Below are 24,072 nucleotides of genomic sequence, written 5' to 3' on the forward strand. Positions count from 1 at the left end.
AAGTGTGAGGTCATGCACTTTGGTAGGAAGAATAGAGGCATAGACTATTTTCTAAATGGGGAGAGAATTCAGAAATCTGGAGTGCAAAGGGACTTGGGAGTCCTAGTCCAGGATTCTCTTAAGGTTAACTTGCAGGTTGAGTCGGTAGTTAGGAAGGCAAATGCAATATTCGCATTTATTTCGAGAGGACTAGAATATAAAAGCAGGGATGTGCTGCTGAGGCTTTATAAGGCTCTGGTCAGACCACATTTAGAATATTGTGAACAATTTTGGGCCCCGTATCTCAGGAAGGATGTGCTGGCCCTGGAGAGGGTCCAGAGGAGTTTCACGAGAATGATCCCAGGAATGAAAGGCTTAACATATGAGGAACGTTTGAGGACTCTGGGTCTACACTCGATGGAGTTTAGAAGGATGAGGGGGGATCTGATTGAAACTTACAGAATACTGAAAGGCCTGGATAGAGTGGGCGTGGGGAAGATGTTTCCATTTGTAGGAGAGACTAGGACCCGAGGGCACGGCCTCAGAGTAAAGGGAAGACCTTTTAGAACAGAGATGAGGAGAAACTTCTTTAGCCAGAGAGTGGTGAATCTATGGAATTCATTGCCACAGAAGGCTGTGGAGGCCAGGTCATTAAGTGTATTTAAGACCGAGATAGATCGGTTCTTGATTGGTAAGCGGATCAAAGGTTACGGGGAGAAGGCGGGAGAATGGGGTTGAGAAACTTATCAGCAATGATTGAATGGCGGAGCAGACTCGATGGGCCGAATGGCCTAATTTCTGCTCCTATGTCTTATGGTCTAACACCATCACCTGGAAGCTCCCATCCAAGTGACTCACCATCCCGGCTTGGCAATATATCGCCGTTCCTTCACTGACGCTGGGTCAAAGTCCTGGAACTCCCTCCCTAACAGCACTGTGGGTGTACCTACACCACATGGACTGCAGCAGTTCAAGAAGGTAGCTCAACACCACCTTCTCAAGGGCAATTAGGGATGTGCCATAAATGTTAGCCTAGCCAGCGATGCCCACATCCCATGAATGAATTTTTAAAATTATTTAAATGGGCACGGGCATGAATGAATGCACTGTAACATCAATTGTTTTGTGCTCACTACTCCAGCAACAAAAAATAATTCCTTAAGATTCAGGTTTGGCCTCCAAAAGTCCATTGACTTGCGGTGGGACCAAAGATTGGGTGAACAGGTGCGGAAAATCCTGCCCATAGTCATTTTTTTGTAGTAAAAATCATGAGGCATAACTCTATCTTGGACAATGGCACAAAACAGGTAAAAGCAAATTGATAGCTCATTTTACACTTCACCCAATTTTTACTTCTGATCAGTTCAATGGAAAAGAAAATTGGGTATAGTGTAAGACGGGCTCCTGATTCAACATTGGCATCTCCAGTAGTCAAACAGGATGGAAAGGTACTGTGATACTCACTTACAAACTGCAGCTGTGATAAATGATGCCCACAAAGACAGAGCAACTTGCACCAACCTATTAATTAAAAAGTGCCACAAGATCTTGCAACTCTGCAGCAAGTGTGTTTCAAGGGATAATAAGGACCAATTACATGGGGCTATCTTCCTGTAGCCTAATGGCAGTGGAGGTACATCCAATGCAATACTGGGCCACTAATTCAACTGCACTTAGTGGACTACCTGAAATTTTAACAAACAATGCTTGGGAGCAGTGAACCTAGTTCACACGTTTATGGATAATTCAAGCATTGGTAGGTTTCAGTCAGCAGTGTTTTGATACACTGGTCCTTTCCATCTTCCAGACCATTTACTGGTACCACCCATCATAAAGGTTACCTGAATGCTATCAGTAACCATACGCCTCTGTATACCTATTTAGAATCATAAAATTACAGCTTAATTAAAGTTCAGCCACCTATTTGAATTGGTTTTAGCTCGCTTAGTAATTGAGCGCAAATACACAGGGAGAATTCGATCTGTTCCCAGTAAATCATTGAGTATAAAAGGCTACAATTATAATTTATTAGAAATAATGGCAAAATAAATTCTTCCCTCAGTGTTTTGAGAGCTAAGGCTTGCATTTGGATTTTATAAATCATCTTTACTCACTTTTGGTCAAGATTTGAAGATCTTCTACGGATGGGGGGCCAGCCTTCTTCTCATAAGGGATGACTGTTGTTAAATACTGTCACAAAAAGAGTAAAACAGATAATAGTGATCTGCCATGTACAGCATTAGTATATAATTGCTAACATAGGTTGCATTTATTACTCAAGGCTGTTTGCATCTCCAATGGCTGCAGGTTAAAGCCAGCAGGAGGTAAGCGGCCGAGGAATAGCTTCTAGTAATGTCCAATCATACTAGATTCAATCACACCATTACATGATTTTTACTCAGGTGCTGGTAACATTAAATGTCAAACCGTCAAAACTCAACAAACACAGGTAAATAACTAGCATACATCACAGTTGTTACTGCACTTGAAGAGCACAATAACAGACAGACAATATACTCATATGAACATACGAATTGGGAACGGGGTAGACCACTCGGCCCCTCGAGCCTGCTCCGCCATTCAATAAGATAATGGCTGATCTGAATGTAGCCTCAACCCCATATTCCTGTCTACCCCCGATAACCTTTCACCCCCTTGTTAATCAAGAATCTATCTAGCTCTGCCTTAAAAATATTCAAAGACCCCCGCCGCTTTTTGAGGAGCAGAGTTCCAAAGGCTCACAACCCTCAGAGAAAAAATTTGTCCTCATCTCTGTCTCAGTGGAAGTATTCCTCTACACTGAACAAACCATGAGAAGAGGGGATGGATGAATTTGTACACTTACAAACCGAGTCATAATGATAGAGTGAGGTGTCATCAGTTTTATTCAGAGGACTAATAAGCAGTATACAGTATGTACAGTTGTAGAAAGACTGTGTTTATTCCTCATTGAAAACGGTGGAATTGTGCCTCAAATTCTTAAAAGCTAGAAATTGGTCTGTCAGTATGCAAACAGAGCTGAAAAATCACAATGGGCCTGAACTTCCTTGGAGTGGCAATCAGATTCAGATTGTCACTCTGTGCCCAATTACCTACCTCAATTTTTTTTTGGACCCTATCTCGCCGGACTGTCCGACTCAGGCCGGGCGAGATACAGGCATTACAACACGTCCTTGGGGCCCAGCTTCGAAGTCCAGCAGAGTCTAAGTGAAGGAGACCATGTCGCCTTTTTTTTTTTACAGCATTAGCTGCTGTAAACCAGTTAAGTTTAAAGGTCTGTTGAAATTTAAAGGTTCTCGGCAGGCCAGGGGAAAGGTAAGTGTCTAAGGTAAGTGGATAGGATTTAGCGGGTGAGGAAGATCAGAGGTCAGGTCTGCGGAGGGAGGGGGGGAAAAAAGATGGGTGGGGTGAGGAAAGGTCAGGTTGGGCCAGGGGGGAGCGAGGAGTCCCATACAGGTGGGGGGAATCCCGTGAGATGGAAAGGGAGTCGGGGAGTCGATGAAGTCCCCTGAGGGGCAAAAACAAAAAATGCTGGAAAAACTCAGCAGGTCTGACAGCATCCGCGGAGAGAAAGACAGAGTTAACGTTTCGAATTTGTATGATTCTTCTTCAGAGCTTCTTCAGAGTGGAAATCCCCTGGGGAGTTGGGGGTGTCCCATGGGTGGGGTAGTTGGTGGGGTGGGACTGAGTGGAAAGACCTGGGGGTTCGGGGGAGGGTGTGGGGAGTCCCATGGTTGGCTGGCCAGGGGGGTGGGGGGGTCAGTCTGGGTCTGTACAATAAGTGCCCAGAATTTGTTTTAATCCTTCTAACCTTTTCGGGTAACTAGTGGCGTAACCCAGTCCAGTCAGGCCAATCCGAAGTTTGAGATTTAAATCACATTTTCAGATGGTTCCCAACGCATGGCAATTGCCCAGGGGAACTAGGCACTTCTGGGCAATTGCCGTACAAACCTTACCTGGGAACTTCCGAAGGAGATTCCCCAGCGCATCTTTGAGATACTCCCCCAATACGACACTGGGAAACTCGGCCCAACGGCCCATAATATTTTACCTAGACTAAATAGCAGTCATCCCGCCTAACAATCTATACCAGTAGATTTATGAAAATGTGGCAAGGGAAAACCAGTTCCCAATTGACTGTTTCTATAAATTGTCATCTCATTATCTGTCTTGTACTGAGGATACAAATGCATATTGATGGCAGGTAGTGTTGATCTAAAACATACATTGGCAGCTAAATCTTTTTGAGAGCTATCAACATTAGATTCTGCTATACCTGTGTGTTTGCCGGCACAAGGGAAAAATGATCACAGGACTTCATGGGATATCTGAAATGTTTACATGGCCATTTGTTTAATTTATTTGAGCTGCTAACTGATTGGAGTAGGAGTAGGTAACCAATAATGAATTATGTAAACCCCTAGGTCATGTATGTTAATCTAATTAATAACATTGACAAAAAGGTGATTTCATTTTTACTTAAGATCAAAGGATACTTGCTGAGGGGTACAAAATATCATCTGGAGAATATCAAGTCACAACTTCGTAAATCTTGCACAGAACTTGTCTGCAAATGTCTCATTTCCTCAATGGATCTATATCCATGTGTCCATTAAATGATAGACTACCTCCTTCCAGATTGAATTTACATCAAATGGTGTGGAAGTCATGTTACAGTTATATAAAGCTTTGGTGATGTGCCACATTTGGAGTACTGCTTGCAGTTTTCAGCACCCCGCCGTAGGGAAAGATATACTGGCCTTGGAGGGGCTCAAATTATACCAGGGCAGGGGATAAATTATGAAGGTAGGTTGCTTGAATTCATGAGTGAAGAAGGTTAAGAGGTGACCTAACTGATGTGTTTATAATGATTAAAAGATATGAAGTTTTTCTTTATCTACTCAATTTATTCAGCTGAGAGTGTCCAGAACACAAGATAAAGCCTTAACATTAGAGCTAGGTCATTCAGGGATATCAGAAAGCACGTTTTTGCATAAAGGATAGTGGAAATTCAGAACCCTTTCCCCAAAAAAGCTGTGGAGGCTGGGGGTCAATTGAAAATTTCTCAATTAAGATTGGTAGTACAGGACATGAGTATAGAAAAAAGATAGACATGTTGTCAAAGCTTTTTGTCTTGCACTCATCAGAACAGATGCAAAAATGCCAAATTTCAAAGGGAGTAACAATTTATGCTGCATGAGAAAAGGGTGATTAGTTGGCAAGTCAACTCTGAATGGTTGAGGCATTGCCGTGGAGGATGCACCAGGGAATTAATGTTCCCCATGCTTTTGTTTAATTCAACAAGGCACAATGTCTGTACATATTTCTTATGCCTGCAGAGGACAGCTTCTAGCAAAGTGAGTCATATTGTCAGCCCGACTGAATATTAGTTGTTAGTGTATGTCTTTAGACAGCATGTCTTTTATTCCAGCAAAACGAAGATTGATTGATTTTTATTTGGTATAAAATATATTAAAAATATCATGGAAAGAAGGTGGGTAAATGAAGCTGAGATACAGATCAGTAATGACTGAACTGAATGATGGAGCAGGCTCGAAGGGCTGAATTCCTACAATCCTAACAATTTTCAAAGATAGAATTACTACACTATTAAAGAGTAGCATATCAGTAGAAGTTAAATTTTCATTTCAAAGATTACACAATGCAAAAGCTATGGCAGGAATAAGATTTTACTCAAGCTGTTAAATATATGAATGGTTCAATATAAACAGAAAATGCTTTATTCTGGAAAGTGTGAGACCTGAAATTTAGTTGTATTGTTTGGCATTTTTCTTGGTTTCCACCTCCCTCACACCACTACAGTCAGGAAGGTGTGTGAATGTCAGAATGAAAGAGCTTAGACTGATATAACACCTTAATCCCTGTGGCATTCCAAAGTGCTTCACATTCAATGAGTTCCTTCTGAACTGTAAATATTGTTGTTTTGTAGACAAATGTGGTACCAATTTGCACATAAGATTCCAGAAACAGCATATGACACATTTATCTGGTTTTAGGGATGAATGTAGGCCAGGACACTGGGGTAACGGCTACCATCTTCTTCGAATAGTTTCATGGTATCTCTTGCACCCACTTTAACACAGAGGGAGCTTCAGTTTATTGTCCCATAAAAAAGCTGGCACGTGAAACGCCTTCTTAGTATTGCATTGAAGTACTGCCAGGTTTAATCAAGGCATCAGATTGTCAAGCTACACGTGGGACAATGTTTAATGCATGTTAAACCAAATCGTGTTTTTGCCTATTTTGTAGGACCATCTTTGAATTCATGAACAGTGCAAAGTGAAATCAGGTCTAACAAATACATTCATTGCAGTTTTCTCACATATTGCTGTTACACTAATAGTAAATATTAATCTTCCAAATGCCAGGAAATAGAGGTGCATATCTTGTCAAATGCTTTAGAATCCCATTTATAAAATGAGAAGACAACATCAACATTTTTCAACATTCTGTGGTGAAATGAGGATGAAAATTACTTTCCATATTTCATCAATAAGCAAAGGACTCATGCAATGCTACATTATGCACAATGCTGCTGTAATTTTCTCCCAGAGATACCTGATCAAACCACAATCCTATTCAAATAAATTTCCTATTTTATCAGATCACGTCATATTCACAACTATTTCCGAATAATGATTCAAGGGAATATTTTTTGCAAAGTTTTGATATTTTTTACTACTCAGCCAGTCACGCCGAGTATTGTCATTACCTAACCTCACAAAGACAAGAACACTGGTTGTGTCATCTTTATGTGGATTCTGCGTGATTCAAAAAGAACTGTGATGTGACCAGTGAAACCATTAAAGTACAAGCATAGTCCTTTGTAACAGCTAGTTTTAGTTTTTGGCAATGTCCTAAGGGTGCAGAGCAAAGCCCAGGTGCTTCCTTAAATCCAAATGACACAGTAATCCCACTGGCCACAAAACTAATTTCTATATGTGAAGTGTGGGGGTATGGGAGGAAAGAAAGAGATGTGGCAGTGGACAAGCTCCCACAAATAGCAATGTAATGATTTACTGTTTTTCCAATGTTGACTGAGGAATAAATATAGACAACACTGCAGAACCCTGCTTTTCTTTGAAATAGTATCACGGGATCTTTTATGTCCACCTGATAGGGCAGACGGGGCCTCGGTTTAACATCTGAAAGACAGCACCTACAACAGTGCAGCACTCCCTCAGTACTGTGTTAGAGTGTCAGCTTTGATTTTTGTGTTCAAGTCCTAAGGCAGGATCGTCCCAGATTTCACTGTATCGTCTCAAACCCGCCGCCTTAATTATGCATTCCCGGGAAACATGCCATTTCCATGGCGGGAGGGCTCTCATTCACCTGTCACACCATCATCTCGCCACTTCACGGCCGGGCACCATATTTAAAGTCCAGCCTCACGCACACCTCTCAGTGCTTCCAGCCCTTGACTGCTGCAAAGAGGACATGGCCCTGGGAAGCAAAAAGACTGCCACTCCGAGGTTCAATGACATGCCGCTCGAATGCCTTTTGGATGCAGTGGAGGCTCACTGTGATGTCCTCTATTCCCACTCTGGCCGCAACCTTGCTAATCCGGCTTGGGAGGCGGTGGTCAGCACCAATGCCCTGCAAAAGAGGATAGCCACCCAGTGCCACTACAGGGTGAATGGTCTCAGCCGTAACACCAAGATAATTCACTCTTCTCATCACTCTCAACTCACACTCACAAACCCATCGCACATCTACCCTCAAAGAACAACACCACTAACTCTCACACACACCCTCACATCTCCATCAGGCTCATACCCTCTCGAGCTCACGTCCTCATCCTGTCCATGGCTCCGCTCACCAAACGTTCCACACAATGCCATGCTCGCACTCTCTCCATTTGTTTCCATGCAGGAGAAGCTGGCTCACATCAGCAGGAAGAGGTCCCCGACCAGGGGTGGAGTGGTCCACATTAGGCCCTTCACTCACTTTGAGGAGTGTGCCATCGCACTGACTGCTGAGGACAAGGGCCTACTGCACCACATCATCCCTCTCTCAATGCAACTGTGAGTGCTCTCTCTTCTGCTTTTGACTCTGCTGCCATGCACTAATTATCTCTACTTTGATTCACAGGGAGCTCTGCCAAGCGGCCGATACCCTCAGCCAGCCATTCCCTCAGCTCCATCCACGTCCTCACCTCCAGTCAAAATGACACCTCCTCCATTGAAGAGCTGGCAATAAGTAGCCTTGAAGTTACAGCACTTACCCACACCCTGCACCTGTGAAGACACACACCTCGGTGGAACCTAGATCCAGACCAGGCTTGGGTTCACAATCTGGTGGTCAACACACAGATACGTGTCCGCAGCAGGAGGAGGCAGGTTCATGTGAGCTCCACGGCACTCAGAGGACGGCTGGGGATCAAGCATCTATGAGCTGAGAGTCAGTTGATGAGCTTCTAGATTTGGCCTTCCAAATCATCCTAGAGAGTCAGCAGAAGGTGTGGAAACATCATGCAGAGCTGTTGGAAGCCCTCAGCAGAGTGGCACGGCAGTCGGAGGACTGCTTTCTTTTGTGTGCATATGGAGATCGTCATGGGGAGGATGGCGGATGCCATGGAGACCTGGTCCAGCAGAATGTGCAGATGTGTGCAGATCTGCACTCCATTGCGGGAGTCATGGGTGAGTTTCGGTGGCAACGCGAGGGGGAAACGGGGCACCTCGACGTCCCTCCAGATGCTCTCTCCCATCAAGGAGTCAGGCTGGGGAGCAGCAGCTCCTTGAGTCAGGGATGACCCCCGAGTCATCCACTGTGGAAACTCAGAGGCTGCCCTCTCCAAGTCCCCCAACCTCGTCCTCTGTCACCACAGAGGGAGCAGCTGGCCGAGTGATTCTGGAGGGAGAAGTGTGTGCATGGCAGGGCCTTTCAGAGCCTCGTGCAAGCACTCTCCCATGCACACGGATCCTTCATGTATCATACTCACCTCAATGTCCTGAGCATTTTGAATGCTACCTGCTGGGATTTGCTTTCAGTTGTCCATCTGAGCTGACCTGCATCTCTGCCCACCTAATGATCACACTCCCATGCAGCACCTGATCTCGCCCATCACAACTATTGTTTCACTTTCGATTTGGACAGCATGGTCTGGATTCCATCACAGATGACCCCCACCCCACCCCGCCCCTGCACCACCTTCCACCTCCCCTCCCTGACCTACTAGCCACAACCCTTTTCCTTCGGGGATGTCCAGGTGACTGTGCACATTCCCTTCTTTCCTGAAAATCCCACCCCCATCCACATTCGCCTCCCTGGCCTCCTCTTTCCCAGCCCCAGGGTCTGTGTCTACCTCCGAGTTCCCACCAACCACCTTTATTATCCCTTCTACCACTACTGTCGAACCCTCCTACCCTACCACCCATTCTGCCCACGGTCATTCTCTCTATTTCTTTATACCACACCCACCCTCCGTTCGCTCCCCAGGAGGCAGTCATGGACCCATGAGACCCCTCCCTTGCACATTAACTTGGACATCCCTCCTTCTTGACCCCTTTCCACCCAGAACGCCTTGCCCCCAGCCACTTAGGCCTCCCGCTCCACTGGATTACCCCCACCCCCAGCTTAGTCCCTAGGCCCTCTCCCCTCTCTGAACTCCCTCCTCCCCCAGACTCCTTCCCCCCCACCAAGCTTCTTCCCTTATACCTTCCACCCCTCTTATACCCACCTCCCCAGTTGGCATCTTCTCCCCCGTTAGCCCCTCCTCCCCCCAAACCTCAACCCCCGACTCCTTCATCCCCCCTCTCCCGACCTCACCCCCAATACCTCGTCCTCTCGCAGTCAATCCTAGGCCTTCCTCTCCCACCCCTTGACCATCATCCATTGTGAACATCAACTGTGACTTTCCAACTTTCATGAGCTGCTTCGCAGCACAGCCACGTCCATGAGAATCCACTCATGCCATGGACGTTCCTCCAGGAACCTGTTGCTGTCGGGCTCCAGCATCTTCTGCTCCTCGGGGGTCCACAATGTGAGCAAGGCCCTGATGGTAAGTCCCGAATTTTGCACGTCACAGTTGTCAAGACGTGTCCTGCACCGGCGTGTTTTCCTACCAACATGGGCAGATGATCCAGCAGTGGGGGGGGAATGACTCTGGCAGGCTGGCTTTATAATAATATTCTGCTGTATTACAATGAGGTCCCCGACATCTGATGGCAGGGAATGTGGCCCTCCATCAACAGGCTGGGCCGATGATCGCAAACTGGTTTCACGACATCATGAAACCGATTTATGGGCTTCTCACCATATTATCTGCTCACGCCACTGAACATGCCCGAAGCCAGGGGATACGGAAAATCCCAGCCGTAGAGTGAGACTTGAATCCAGAACCTTCTAACACGGATAACACACAAAGGCATACAAATGCATTACAGTTGAATTCAGTATCGTCAGCCAAGGAAGGACAACATAAGCTTGGATTCCTGCTCCCAAAATATATCAAACAATCCTTGTATAGATATAAGGTGAGAATGGAGTTATGTTCAGCTGTGATGCCCCAATAGTCTAACATCCTATTTCAATTGTTTGTATAAGATCTCTAGGTGATGGAGGGAGGAGTCATTGCTGGGACAATAGGGCAAGATGGGTGGAAGACTATTTGTTGGTTGTTCTCTAGCAGGGAAAAGATTTACAGCCACAAAAAATCTAGAATTAGGGCTGATTTGTGGAGCCAATTAGGCCAATAGATCAGGTCAACATAAGAACATGAGATATAGGAGCAAGAGAAGAGCATATAGCCTGTCAAACCAGCTCCGCCATTCAATATAATCAATGCTGGTCTTGGGCTTCAACTCCACTTTCCCACCTGCTCCCCATATCCCTTGATTCCCCAAGAAACCAAAATCTGTCTATCTCAGCCTTAAATATATTCAACAATGGAGCATCCACAGCCCTCTGGGGTAGAAAATTCCAAAGATTCACAACCCTTTGAGTGAAGAAATTTCTCCTCATATCAGTCCTAAATGATTGGGCCCTTATCCTGAAACTGTGCCCCTTGTTCTAAATTCCCCACCTAGGGGAAACAATGCCTCAGTATCTACTCTGTCAATTATGTTTCAATGAGATCACCTTTCATTCTTCTAAACTGCAGAGAATATAAGCCCAAGTTACTCAGCCTCTCATCCCAGGGACCAATCTAGGGAGCCTTCACTGCACTGCCTCCAATGCAAGTATATACTTCCTTAAATATGGAGATCAAAATTGTACACAGTATTCCAGGTGTGGTCTCACCAAAGCCCCATACAATTGTAATAAGGCTTCTTTATTCTTGTACTCTAATCCCCTTGCAATAAAGGTCAACTTGTCATTTGCTTTCTTAATTGCTTGTTGTAACTGCATGCTAACTTTGTGTCCTTGCACAAGTACACCCAAGTTTCTCTGAACACCAACATTTTATAAGTTTCACGCCTTTTAAAAAATATTTTGCTTTGCGATTCTTATGACCAAAGTGAATAACCTCATGCTTCCCCACTTTATAGTCCATCTGCCTCATTGTTGCCCACTCACTTAACCTGTCCATGTCTCTTTGCAGCCTCTTTGTGCCCTCCTCACAATTTACATTTTCACCTAGCTTTGTATCGTCAGCAAACTTGGATACATTATTCTCTGTCTCTTTGTCCAAGTCACTAATATAGGTCATAAATAGCTGAGGCCCCAGCACTGATCCTTGCAGCACTCACTAGTCACAGCCTGCCCATTTATCCCTACTCACTGCTTCCTGTCTGTTACCCAATCTTCCACCTATGCTAATATATCATCCCCAACTCCATGAGCTCTTATCTTGTGTATTAATGTTTTGCGTGGCACCTTGTCAAATGCCTCTTGGAAATCCAGGTATACTACATCTACTGGTTCTCCGTTATCTACCCTACTAGTTACATCGATTTCCCTTCCATAAAAACCATGGGCAGAATTTTCTGCCTGTAAGGTGGGTGGGCCCGACCCAACGTCTGACGGGCGTGGAGCGGATCCCCGCCAGTGAAGCGGGCCACACCGCCATTTTACGTGGGCGGGCCAATTAAGGCCCACCCAGCGTGACGTCCAGCAGGAAGCGCTATGCGCTCCCTGTGCGGGCGAGGGGAAATCCCTGAAATCGAGAGTGCGCTCTTTCGCGCATGGGCACGAAAGAGCACACGTCTCCCTGAGGCTAAGTGCAGCCTCAGGGAGATCGCCTGGACTTTAAAAAATATTAAAAATAGAAAAAAAAATTCCCTTACATGTCCCCCTCATGTGACAATGTCACATGAGTTGGGACATGTTGATATTTACAGAATAACTTTATTACAATTTTTAAAACCCTGCATGAAACCTCATCCCTCAACCTTAAGGTTGGACGGGCAGGTCCTTTAATTGGTTAAATGATCCTGTCAATGGCCTCAATTGGCCATTGACAGGTCAGCGGGCCTGCAGCTGATTTTGCTGCGCGCCCGCTTTCCGGAAAATTTAAATGGGGCGGGGTGATGTCGGGGGTTCCGCCCAACATTATCCTGTGTCATTTTACGTGTCAGCGAGTGGGCCCTGCCCCCTGCTCGCCGACGGCAAAATTCTGCCCCATGTTGACCCGTTCTAATCATACGATACTTTTCTAAGTGCATTGTTAAGACTTCTTTAAGAATAGATTCCAGAACGTTCCCAATGAACGTTCCCTGTTTTCTCTCTCACTTTCTTGAATAGTGATGTTCAACTTGCTAACTTCCAATCCACTTGGACTGTAACAGAACTTAGGGAATTTTGAAAAATCATAGCCGGTGCATCCACCACCTCTGCTGCTTTGTATTTTAGAACCCTAGGCTTTGTAAAAGGCATAGAGTACAAGAGCAAGGAGGTTATGTTAAACTTGTTTGGCCTCAACTGGAGCATCACGTCCAGTTCTAGGTGCCACACTTTAGCAAAGATGTGAAGGCATAAGAGAGAGTGCAGAAAAGATTCACAAAAATGGTTCCGGTGATGACGACCTTTAGTTGCAAAGACAGATTGGAAAGTTTGGGATGTCTTCTTTGGAGAAGAGGATGTTGAGAGGAGATTTGACAGAGATATTCAAAATGATGAGGGGTCTGGACAGTGTAGATAGGGAAAAACTCTTCCCACCGGTAAAAGGATCGAGAACGAAAGGGCACAGATTTAAGGCAACTGGCAAAAGAAACAATGGTGACATGTGGAGAAACTTTTACATGCAGTGAGTGGTGAAGATCTGGAATGTGCTGCCTGAGAGTGTAGTGGAGGCAGGTTCAATTGAAGCATTTAAAAGGCAATTGGATTAGTGGGGGAATGGCACTAGGTTAATTGCTCATTTTGAGAGAAGGTGCAGACATGACAGGCCAAATGGCCTCCTTCTCTGTTGCAATAATTCCGTGATTCTGCAATGTAGGCCACCTGGTCCTGGAAATGTGTCACATTTTAGTTCAAGTTTCTCCAGTATTTTTCTCTGCTAATGTTAATTTCCTCATTCTTATTAACTCCTAGGTTATCCTCTATTTCTGTTATGACGAGATATTTCTTCAATGTTCCTATTTCCTCACTCCCAATGATAATTTCCCTTGTTTCTGCTGCTAAGGGACCAATGCTTATTTTAGCTATTCACTTCCTTTTGATATACTTGCAAAAGCTCTTACAATCTATTTTTATATTCCTGGCTAGTTTATTCTTATATTCTATTTTTTCTGGTAGCCCTTTGCTGGTTTCTAAAATACTCCCAATCCTCAGACTTACTACTATTCGTGGCAACATTAAAAGCCTCTTTTTTTAATCTAATACTATTCGTGACCTCTTTAGTGAGCCACAGATGGATCTTTTGCACTGAGGTTTTGTTTTTCAATGGAATGTATTTTTATTGAACATTTTGAATTATTTCTTTAAATATTTTCCACTATTTATACCTTTTAGTCTATTTACCAACCAATCTTAGCCAGCTCTCCCCTCATGTAACTGACTTTGTTTAAGTTTAAGATTCTTGTTTGTGATTGGAGTATGTTGTTTTCAAACTTAATGTGGAATTCAATTGTATTATGATCACAATTTCACAGCGGATCTTTTACTAATTAACCCTGCCTCATTAAACAATACTGGATCTAAAACAGCTTTATCCCTAATTGGTTCCACAACATATTGCTCCAAGAAACTGTCATGGAAGCATTCTAAAAATTCCTTTCCCAGACCACATTTGCCAATTTGATTGTTCCAGTCTATATGAAGATTAAAGTCCCCCACAACAATTACACTGTTACAAGCCCAAATAATTTCTTGTTTAATGCTCTGTCCAACGATAACTACTCGCACCAGAGTTTTCTGACCCTTGCTATTCCTAATCTACACCTATATTGTTTCTACTTCCTGATTTTCTGAGCCAAGGTCCTTTCTCACTAATGTCCTTATGTCATCATTTAATATCGGGGCCACCCCTCCTCCTTTTCCATTCTGCCTGTCTTTTCAAAATGTTGCATACCCTGGAATATTTATTTCCTAACCTTGGTCACCTTGTAACCATGTCTCTGTAATGGTGATCAGATCTAAACCATTTATCTCTACTCATGCCACTAATTCATCTATTGCGAAAGCTCCATGCATTCATATAAAATGACTTCAATTTTATATATTTTTTAATACTATTCCCTCCATGGACCTTATTCCCTGATGCACTATTACCATTAAATTATTTGTCCCTTCCTGTCCCACACAGCTTGTCTTTACCCACATTGATATATTTTTGTACTGCTTGAATTTTTATTTTTGGATTTCTAAATCTCCCTTCACCTGAACCCTCATCCCTCCTGTTAGTTAAGTCACTTTTTTCCTACTTTGACCGTATTTGTTGGTGCACTCATATCTATGCACATTCTTTCCCTTCCTGTCACACTCTGTTTACCATTGCCCATATCGCTACTCTGCACTATTGCTTTGTCCTTTCTTTTTAACTTTCCAAATCTCCCCTCACATGACCCCACCCCTCCAACTATTTACCTTAAAGGCCGCTCTACATTTCTAGTTATACGACTCGCCATGACATTGGTTCCAGCACAGTTCAGGTGAATCTGCGTTGCTTCTGTCTGTCTGTGCCATTTCAGACAGCTTCAAGGATCTGATGCCTTTCGAAAACCTTCAGCATACCCATCATCTTTTTAGTGGACTTTACCATCAAGGTTCACTTCAAATATTGGAAATCTTGGGCTCGGTTTTATGCCCACAAATTGGGCAGGTTGTCCTCCCACTCCCTGCATGAACATAAAATAGGGCGTGATGACGTCGGATTGGCCATCCAACACTTGATTGGAAATGCTAAGAAGGCAGGAGGTGGGAATGATGGAGCACTCAGTTTCCATCCCACCTCCCTCACCCCACTGGGAGAAATTGTGGCAGAGATCATCATGCTTTTTAGTGGGAAAATGGATAAACAGAGCAGAGGAATATATGCTAGAAAGTCAGGAAGGGGAATTAGTTTTGAACTGTTCCAGCACAGGCTGAAATGGCCTCCAGTGTGTGGGATAAGGTGACAAGCTCAGTAGATCTAAAATTATGGAGCCCATTTGCTTCATGTTACTGAATTCAACAAGTCAAATTCCTCAACTCACAGGGTGCAACCTATTACATTATGGATTATCAGACTTCACAAGATCTCCCACTGACAGAAAAGTCTTGCCCACAGTAAACTCAGATTTCATCTGGGCATTTGGCAAATATCTCCTCCTCTATGAGTCTAAGCTTCAGATTCACCATGGAAGCTGTAAGGAGTATGATGTCATGATTTTTGTACCAATTTCAGACAAATTACATGGTGGAACAAGGAAACTGACAAGAAAAGACCACCTATCAAGCCTGCCACATCCAGAAATCATGCTGTCCCTGTCCACCATCAACTGAACCTCCCATCTCTTAGAAAGGCAAAAATTAGAGATAAAACCAGAATCTAATTTTAGGGAAAACTCTGGTAGCTTCCTTTCTGATCCCCAAACTCAATCGAGTAAGCTCCAGGATGCTACGAAACCTCACCAAAATCACCAACCCCAACTACCCTGCAACCTATCTTCCATAACTCAGAATATCCTCAGATATTCCAAAGTAGCCAAAAACTGAATGATGTACCAATTGTTTTGCTGTACTGAAGGAATGTGGTAATGAGGTAATAGCTGCACTGAAGTAACCAGATAACTTACCTGCACAATGCAGTCACCATAGCTGTAGCTAGGTTTGTGCTTGATATAATGCTGCAACTCACTGCAGAAATCTGACCCACTGCTCAGGTTTCCAACTTAACTCCTTTTCTTCTTAGTGGCACACCATTTCTGTGCCATTCCTTTTTAAATTTTCTAGGGACATGAGCACCACTAACAGGGCCAGCATTTATCCCCATGAGAATGTAATGGTGGATATTCTTCTTGAACTGCTACACTCTTTGTGGTGAAGGTGTTGTTGTTAGGCAGGAAGCTCCAGAATTTTGACTCAGCGACAATGAAGGAATGATGATATATATCAATTAGGAGTGGTGTGTGATTTGGAGCTAAACTTGGAGGTGAGGGTGTCTCTGTTCATCTGTTGCCCTGGCCCTTCTGGGTGGTGACAGTTATGGGGTCTGAAAAATTTGCCTGCATTATTTGCTGAAGCAATGCTGGAAATTTTTTTAAAAAAAGGAAACTAAAAGAGGACATGGTTTAGGGGGTAACATATTAGCATGGATAAAGGATTAGTTAGCTAACAGGAAACAGGGAGCAGGCATAAATGAGTCTTTTTCAGGTTTGCAAGCTGTAACTAGTGGAGTGCCACAGAGATCAGTGCTGGGGCTGAATGTTTTGTAGCTAAATTTGCCTATGACACCAAGATAGGTAGGAAAGTAAGTTGTCAAGTGGAGATAGAGAATCTGCAAAGGGATATAGACAGGTTAAGTGAGTGGGCAAAAAATTGGCGGATGGAGTATAATGTGGGAAATGTGAACTTGTCCACTTTGGCATGAAGAATATAAAAGCAGTATACTATTTAAATGGAGAGAGATTACAAGGGATCCAGGTGTCCCAGTATATGAATCATAAAAAATTCAGCAGGTACAGTAAGTGATTAGGAAGGCAAATGGAATGCTGGTGTTTATTGCAAGGGGAGAAGTTTTACTGCAGCTGTACAGGGCATTGGTGAGACCACATCTTGAATACTCTACAGTTTTGGTCTCCTTATTTGAAAAAGGATATAATTGAGTTAGAAACAGTACAGAGAAGGTTCACTTGACTCATTCCTGGGATGAAGAGCTTATCCTATGAAGAAAGGTTGAACAGGTTGGGCCTATACCCATTGGAGTTTAGAAGAATGAGAGGTGATCTTATTGAAACATATAAGATCCTGACGTAACTTGACAGGGTAGATAATGGGAGGATGTTTCCTCTTGTGGGGAGAATTAAAACTAGAGGAGATATTTAACAGGTCTCCCTTTTAAGACGGAGATGAGGAGAATTTTTTTCTCTCAAAGGGTCATTAGTATGTGGAATTCTCTCCCGCAGAGAGCTGTAGAGGCTGGATCATTGAATTTATTCAAGGCAGAGTTAGATAGATTTTTGATAGACAAGGGAGTCAAGGTTTATGGGGTCAGACAGAAAAGCGGAGTTGAGACCACAACCAGATCAGCCATGATTTTACTAAATGGCAAAGCAGGCTCGAAGAGCTGAATGGCCTACTCCCTCTCCTAAGTACTATGTTTTTATGCTCAGCAGCCCAGTGACTTCTCCTATTACAATTGTATATTGGTAACATACTACTTTTGACTAAAAGGAACCTGCATAAATTGTAATTACTGAAAGAATAGATTGTGCATGGCATGTAGCATTCTTTACCACTAGGTGGCAACATTTCACAGACAGGCAACCAACCAGACAAAAATGTTTGTGTTTCATCTAGCCTGTGATGTTGTTTTAAGTTTCCCTTAATAAACTTTACAAGACTTATAAAACATGTTGCTCTAAATCAAGATGTTAAGTTTGTTATAGAGTCAAGAATTAGGTTTGCCCTGATGAATTTATTCTTAGGATAATTAATGGTTGAATGGAGTTCCTTAGCCACCAGCAAATAAATAGCTGTGTACATTATGTTATCCCTGGAACATCTTCTGTTCATCAAGGGAAGAGACAGCTTTCATTGAAGTAAGACTCATCTGGGTGATATAACAAACACTTGCTATTTAAAAGACTGTTCTGTAATCGCTGCTAATATACAACAAATGAAAGATCTGCTTGAGTTTTCTATGTTAATGTGTGGCCCAACTCTACAAAAACATTTTAATTGTTGTTGGCAAACAGAGAAATTATGTACATAAAAATTTACACACCATCAATCCAGCATATGATCACAAATGAAACGAGCAGTAACCACATGAAAAAAGGTGACCAGAAGGGAAATAAAAATATAAACCATACAAGGCACCTGTTTTTCACCACCTGAGCTTCCAAATGTCTGGCGAAAGCCATTCTGAATGACATTTGAGAGTCCCTCCATGCTGAAACGCTGAAGCAGCAGAAAGCAGAAAAAGGACAGAGAAAGAGCATATGAAATCACAGGCTCACAACCAACAGCACATAGCAGGGACAAGAGCAAGAAGATACAAGATGAGGACCAACCATTAAACATAAAGCTATTACCGCACAATAAAAGATCACCTTTACAATGTTGAAAAATACATACTATATTACCAATTCTAAGTTAAAATCCTTCCATCAAATTTCATACATCCTGACCCAGAATTTATCTTTAAAGTCAGAACCTTTGCATAATTTGTGTGGAGAAATAATGACTATATCACTATAGTCAGCAATGTGATATAACAAATAAGAAGGGACTACAACTAATCTCTAACAACGTAATTTCTGAATTGTTTAATCTCACTTGAATATAACATTTATTATAACTCATGATACATTGGCTATCAGAAAAAAAGATAAATAATTTTATAAATTCAACTCTGATACACAAATATATCTTATCTAAATATTTCCACTCATTTCCAAAAATCAAATAAATTGAAGGATTTTGTTTTTGATTCCTTTCTAAATTCTGTCCTTGGAGATTTTCAGGGCTGTGAACAAGAATTTGTAAGAATATGAGAGTGACAGAACTTCTGACAGCAAAACTGGAAGGGATGAAGCAGACTGCTATCTCATATCATTTAAAATAATTTAATTAGTTGAATATAAATCAGATTATACCTGGTATATTTTGGAGAAATTCACTGCTCTGTCAGCTACCATTTGTTTAAAAAATTTTCAACAGGCGACAATCTTAATGTTGTTCTTCAAAAGAAGCCACTTTGATATTGCAACTTGCGTTTTAAGAGAGTGAGATAACCGTCATATGCAGCCAGTCTTCATGGAAATTGGCTGCACTATGGTGGCCATCAATTTGCAATGGCACTAACATTTTGATCAGGGCGCACATGCAAAGTAGTGTTGCGATAATGCTGTATCATACAATGACTGGGCGGGGAGTGGAATAGTGGCACATAAAGACATCAAGGTGTGCTGTACTGCTAGGAATGCGTGCTTGTACTGACCCAGGAAAACCAGGCACAGCTAGAAAGACCCAATAAAGAATTGTTGGTCTTACAATATCCAATTGATTTACCCTCTTAGACAGAAGTATAAACACTGCTTTATTATTGTAACTTATTATGCCTTTACGATTACTACTCACTTGAGAATGATTTTTTAAAAATTGTTCTCGAGGTACGGAGAACACAGGCAAGGTTGAGAAATTGGTACTAAGATAAAAGTAAAATACCGCGTAGGTTGGAAATCTGAAATAAAAACAGAAAATGCTGGTAAAACTCAGCATGTCTGGCAGCATCTGTGGAGAGAGAAACAGAGTGAACATTTCGAGTCTATATGACTCTTCTTCAGAGCTCTGTTTTCCGTTTTTATTTGAGAAATGGGTTTTGGACCTTCTCCCTGAACTGCTACATTCCTTGTGCTGCCCAATAATGGTGTTGGATAGGAAATTCCACAATTTCATAGCATTTTGATCCACAGCAATGAAATACGAGCCAGGATGGCATTCACCTTGGACAGAACATGGGCGATGATGTTCTATAACATCGCTACTCTTGTTCTTTTTGGTAGTAGATCATCACAGGGGAGGAAGTTATCTGTTATCTACTATAAAACTTATTGCTATTCATTTTAGACGGGTGGAGTGGGAGTAGGGAATCCCAAAAAGACAAAAATAAATAACAAACACAAAATTAAATTTTCAAATAATACATTACTGTATCTGAATTGGGCTTGGCAGCTCCAAGTATGTTATTTCCTATCCAATGCTTTGTAGGGCATCAGTCTGCTTAAATTAATGGATGACAGATCTCACAGCAAAGAAAAACCTATTTGAAGCTTAAACCTTCAATTAAAGTCTTAAATTTGAATCCCAGAAGTGCTGTCATTGAAACTTGCTGGCCTTGGTCGAAAGAATATTTCCATTGCCCTGCAAACTGAAAAGGTGAAACAGCCAGCAGTCCAAGACAGAGAGAAGAAATTAAAAAAATACATTTGAAAAGAACAGTGGGGGGAAAAAAAGGAGACCTGTTTATCACATCTATTATCTGAATTGGTCCTTTATTAGTTTTAGAAAGATATAGCAGCAAACTATCTGCATTTTGATAAGTTAAAATGCAAGGATGTTATGTTTGATAAGTATTTTTTTTATATAACATCAAAACAGACGGGAGGGGCAAGTCAACTCAAATAACTAAATGAAGATTTTAGATAGTGTGATTCTGTCTGTAAAATACTAATCTAAAAACCTCCCTGGTAAGCACTGCAGCTGTAAACCATCGTTGCAAATCAATTTAGAAGCTTTTTCACTTGAAAAACAGAATCAGTACAGAGTCCCCACTTTGATGTTGGGAGTGTTCACATGCACAGGAACAGTTATGAAATTGTCCTTTCTTCTTCCTAGGAAACATTCTAGTTTCTCCACCACACACTGCTAATTTCTTTGACATGTTAATCCACTGAATTTGTTCAGTGGGAGAAAACGCATGTGAGTCTTGGTTTCTCTGTGTTATCTGTCATTGATGTTGTTAACAAAAGGCCCACATAGCTTTTGCAACGCTAATCAGTGTGACAATATGGAAGACGGTCCATGGCCAGAAAATCAGATGTGATTATGACTTTTTAACAGCTTTGGGTGATTAAGCTCATGCACAAATAACTTGGCTGCTATGAGGTGGAAATGGAGAGGATTCAGTGCACTGGGAGCTCCCACACAATTTGGAACAACATCGACTAGAAGTAGTCATGCACTTCTCAATACCTTCATCTGGGAATTCATTCCACGAAGATAAAAGGAGAAGATCACTTGATTGGGGTCCTGTAAATAAACTTTCATCTCCTTAGCTGTCAGCCTGGCTGTATAAGAAACATTAAAAAGATAGAATCTGACAGCACAACTGATTTAATGTAGGAGTTGGATATTCTAAAAATTATCCATGTCCAAACATTAAAATGGGAGTTAGATAAATCAACAGCAAAATCGTATAGTTATATTTGTATCCCCTTCTCTCTTTACTACTCTATCAGAGGAAATAAAGAAAGCGCATCTCTGACAGCTTGCAGTCAACTAATAGGATAGCACCATCTCCCCTGCCAATACATCAAACAGTTCCACGGCCATGAAGTTTTAAGTTAATGTTTTCTCTCCTGCCCCCTCCCTCAAGACCATCCTTACATGAGAGAAAGCTGGTCTACAACATGCCACAATAAGGCTGTGCTGGATGTGATTAATTATCCATTTTTAATTTTGCTCCTCAATAGCCTTCCTTACACAAATAAATGGAAAAAAAACCACACGTTCAGCAAAATAATTTGCTGATTCAATATTATTTGAATTTAAAAATGCACATTGATCACAAATAATGCTAAGAGCTTTGTCCTTTCAGTAATCTAATCATGACTCACCGTTCCCGGCATATGACTTTTTTCCTGCTTTCCATTTTGCGGGCTTCCATTCTTTTGTTTCTTTTTCTTCTTCATTGTTTCCCTATGCTCCTTCTGTTTGTTTTGGACCTCAATGAGTATGGAGATGAAGCTGTTTTTCACCTCTTTTTCAAACTCGAGCTCATCACGCAAGGCTAGCTGTTGAATCAGCTCCTCTGAGTAGTCTTTTATTGCAGTCTCAATCTCCTCCAGAAGCTCATTTAATTCAGCCATAGACAATCGCTTCACTCCTGAAAATATGGTTAACAGAAATTCTTGAAAGGTCAAGCGAAATTCACAATACATGGAATAATTCTGTGGCAGCTTACAGAATCCAAAATTTAAGCAATTTTGTATTTGGCAGATCAAGTAAATCGGGCTTTGCTTTATTGCAAATCATTAACTAGTATTTGTGAAAATAAGTATTGTCTACAGTCATCCATCAATGTTAATGAAAAGCAGACGATTACCTTCAAATACCCAATGAACAAACTGTAATCTAAATAATAACAGCATCCTCTCACAATGTACTGATCCGGTACCAAGAAATATGATTACCAAAATTATTTGTCTAGTCACAAAAGCACAAGTATAAATACGATGGCAGTTGTATGGTTTACCGCAATTTTCTTCCCTTAGTTTATGTGAACTCATTATACAGTGATTTACGTGATTTTTTCATCATCAGCATTCTTCCATCTACGAAAGATAATAATCAAATGGGGTGTCTTCCTATGATGCATCTTTGCTAATGGCTGAAGAGGCCAATCCTTGAGAGGCAGATTCTGCCTCAAGTGCCGCACATGAAGCTGCCAGGTATTAAGCCTTGACATCCTTGCATCCATAAAGATGCAAGTAAACAAAAAGTTTACCTACATCTGAACAAATTGCAGTTTTCCTATGCATCATTTTACTATTTTGTTTCATCTTCAACAAAGAGTAAAACTAACAGATTGAGCCTTCTGGATGACATAAGGTACATGCTGTGCCTTTCTTATCCCTTCCCTTGCCCCACAGGACTGGATTTCAAAGGTGCCTGCATCTACATTATTCATTATTTCATATACATTCTATACATTTGGATATTTTAATCCAAAAGAAAAGGATGCCATTTAATTAGTGAAAATAATTGATTCCATACCGTTTTATACCTTTTTTCATTCATTCATGGGATGCCATGCCAGCATTTAATGCCCATCCCTAATTGCCCTTGAGAAGGTGATGGTGAGCTGCTATCTTGAACCGCTGCAGTCCATGTGGTGTAGATACATCCACAATGCTATTAGGGAGGGAGCTCTGGGATTTTGACCCAGTGACAGTGAAGGACGATGATATATTTCCAAGTCAGGATGGTGTGCGTCTTGGAGGGGAACTTCCAGGTAGTGGTGCTCCCATGCATCTGATGCCCTGTCCTTCTAGATGATAGTGGTCATGGGTTTGGAAGGTGCTGTCTAAGGAGGCTTGGTGAATTCCTGCAGTGCATCTTTTAGATGGTACACATTGCTGCCACTGTGTGTTGGTGGTGGACAAAGTTAGTGTTTGTGGATGAGGGGCCAATCAAGCAGGGTGCTTTGTCCTGGATTGTGTCAAGCTTCTTGAGTTTTGTCGGGGCTGCACTCATCCAGGCAAGTGGAGAGTATTCTATCACACTCCTGACTTGTTCCTTGTAGATAGTGAACAGGCTCTGCAGAGTTAGGAGGGGAGTTACTCGCCACAGGATTCCTACCCTCTGAGCTGCTCTTGTAGCCACAGTATTTATATGGCTAGTCCAGTTCAGTTTCTGGTCAATGGTAACCCCCCAGGATGATTGATAGTGGGGTTTCAGCAATGGTAGTGCCATTCAATGTAAAAGGGCGAAGGTTTGATTCACTTTTGTTGGAGATGGTCATTGTCTGGCACTTGTGTGACGCAAATGTTACTTGCCACTTGTCAGCCCAAGCCTGGATATTGTCCAGATTTTGCTGAATCTGAACACGGACTGCTTCAGTACCTAAGGAGTCACGAATGGTGCTGAAAATTGTGCAATCATTAGCAAACATCCCCACTTCTGACCTTATGATGGAAGGAAGGTCATTGATGAAGCAGCTGAAGATGGTTGGGCCGAGGACACTAACCTGAGGGGCTCTTGCAG

General features: G+C 42.3%; 1 protein-coding gene across 2 annotated transcripts in view; it reads right to left on the reverse strand.

Annotated features, from left to right (window-relative positions):
- Window positions 1-24,072, reverse strand: part of fez2b (fasciculation and elongation protein zeta 2b) — a 174,895-nt gene that overhangs the window by 11,754 nt on the left and 139,069 nt on the right. For both annotated transcript variants that reach the window (XM_078557350.1, XM_078557351.1), the window contains exons 5-6: window positions 21,924-22,192; window positions 2,094-2,169 (exon numbers count right to left, since the gene is read on the reverse strand). In XM_078557350.1, coding sequence (XP_078413476.1) covers window positions 2,094-2,169; window positions 21,924-22,192 — 345 coding nt within the window. The remainder of the gene's footprint in view (window positions 1-2,093; window positions 2,170-21,923; window positions 22,193-24,072) is intronic.

The sequence above is a fragment of the Cetorhinus maximus genome, chromosome 14 (genome assembly GCF_964194155.1).
Source record: "Cetorhinus maximus chromosome 14, sCetMax3.hap1.1, whole genome shotgun sequence".
In the NCBI taxonomy this organism is placed as follows: domain Eukaryota; kingdom Metazoa; phylum Chordata; class Chondrichthyes; order Lamniformes; family Cetorhinidae; genus Cetorhinus; species Cetorhinus maximus.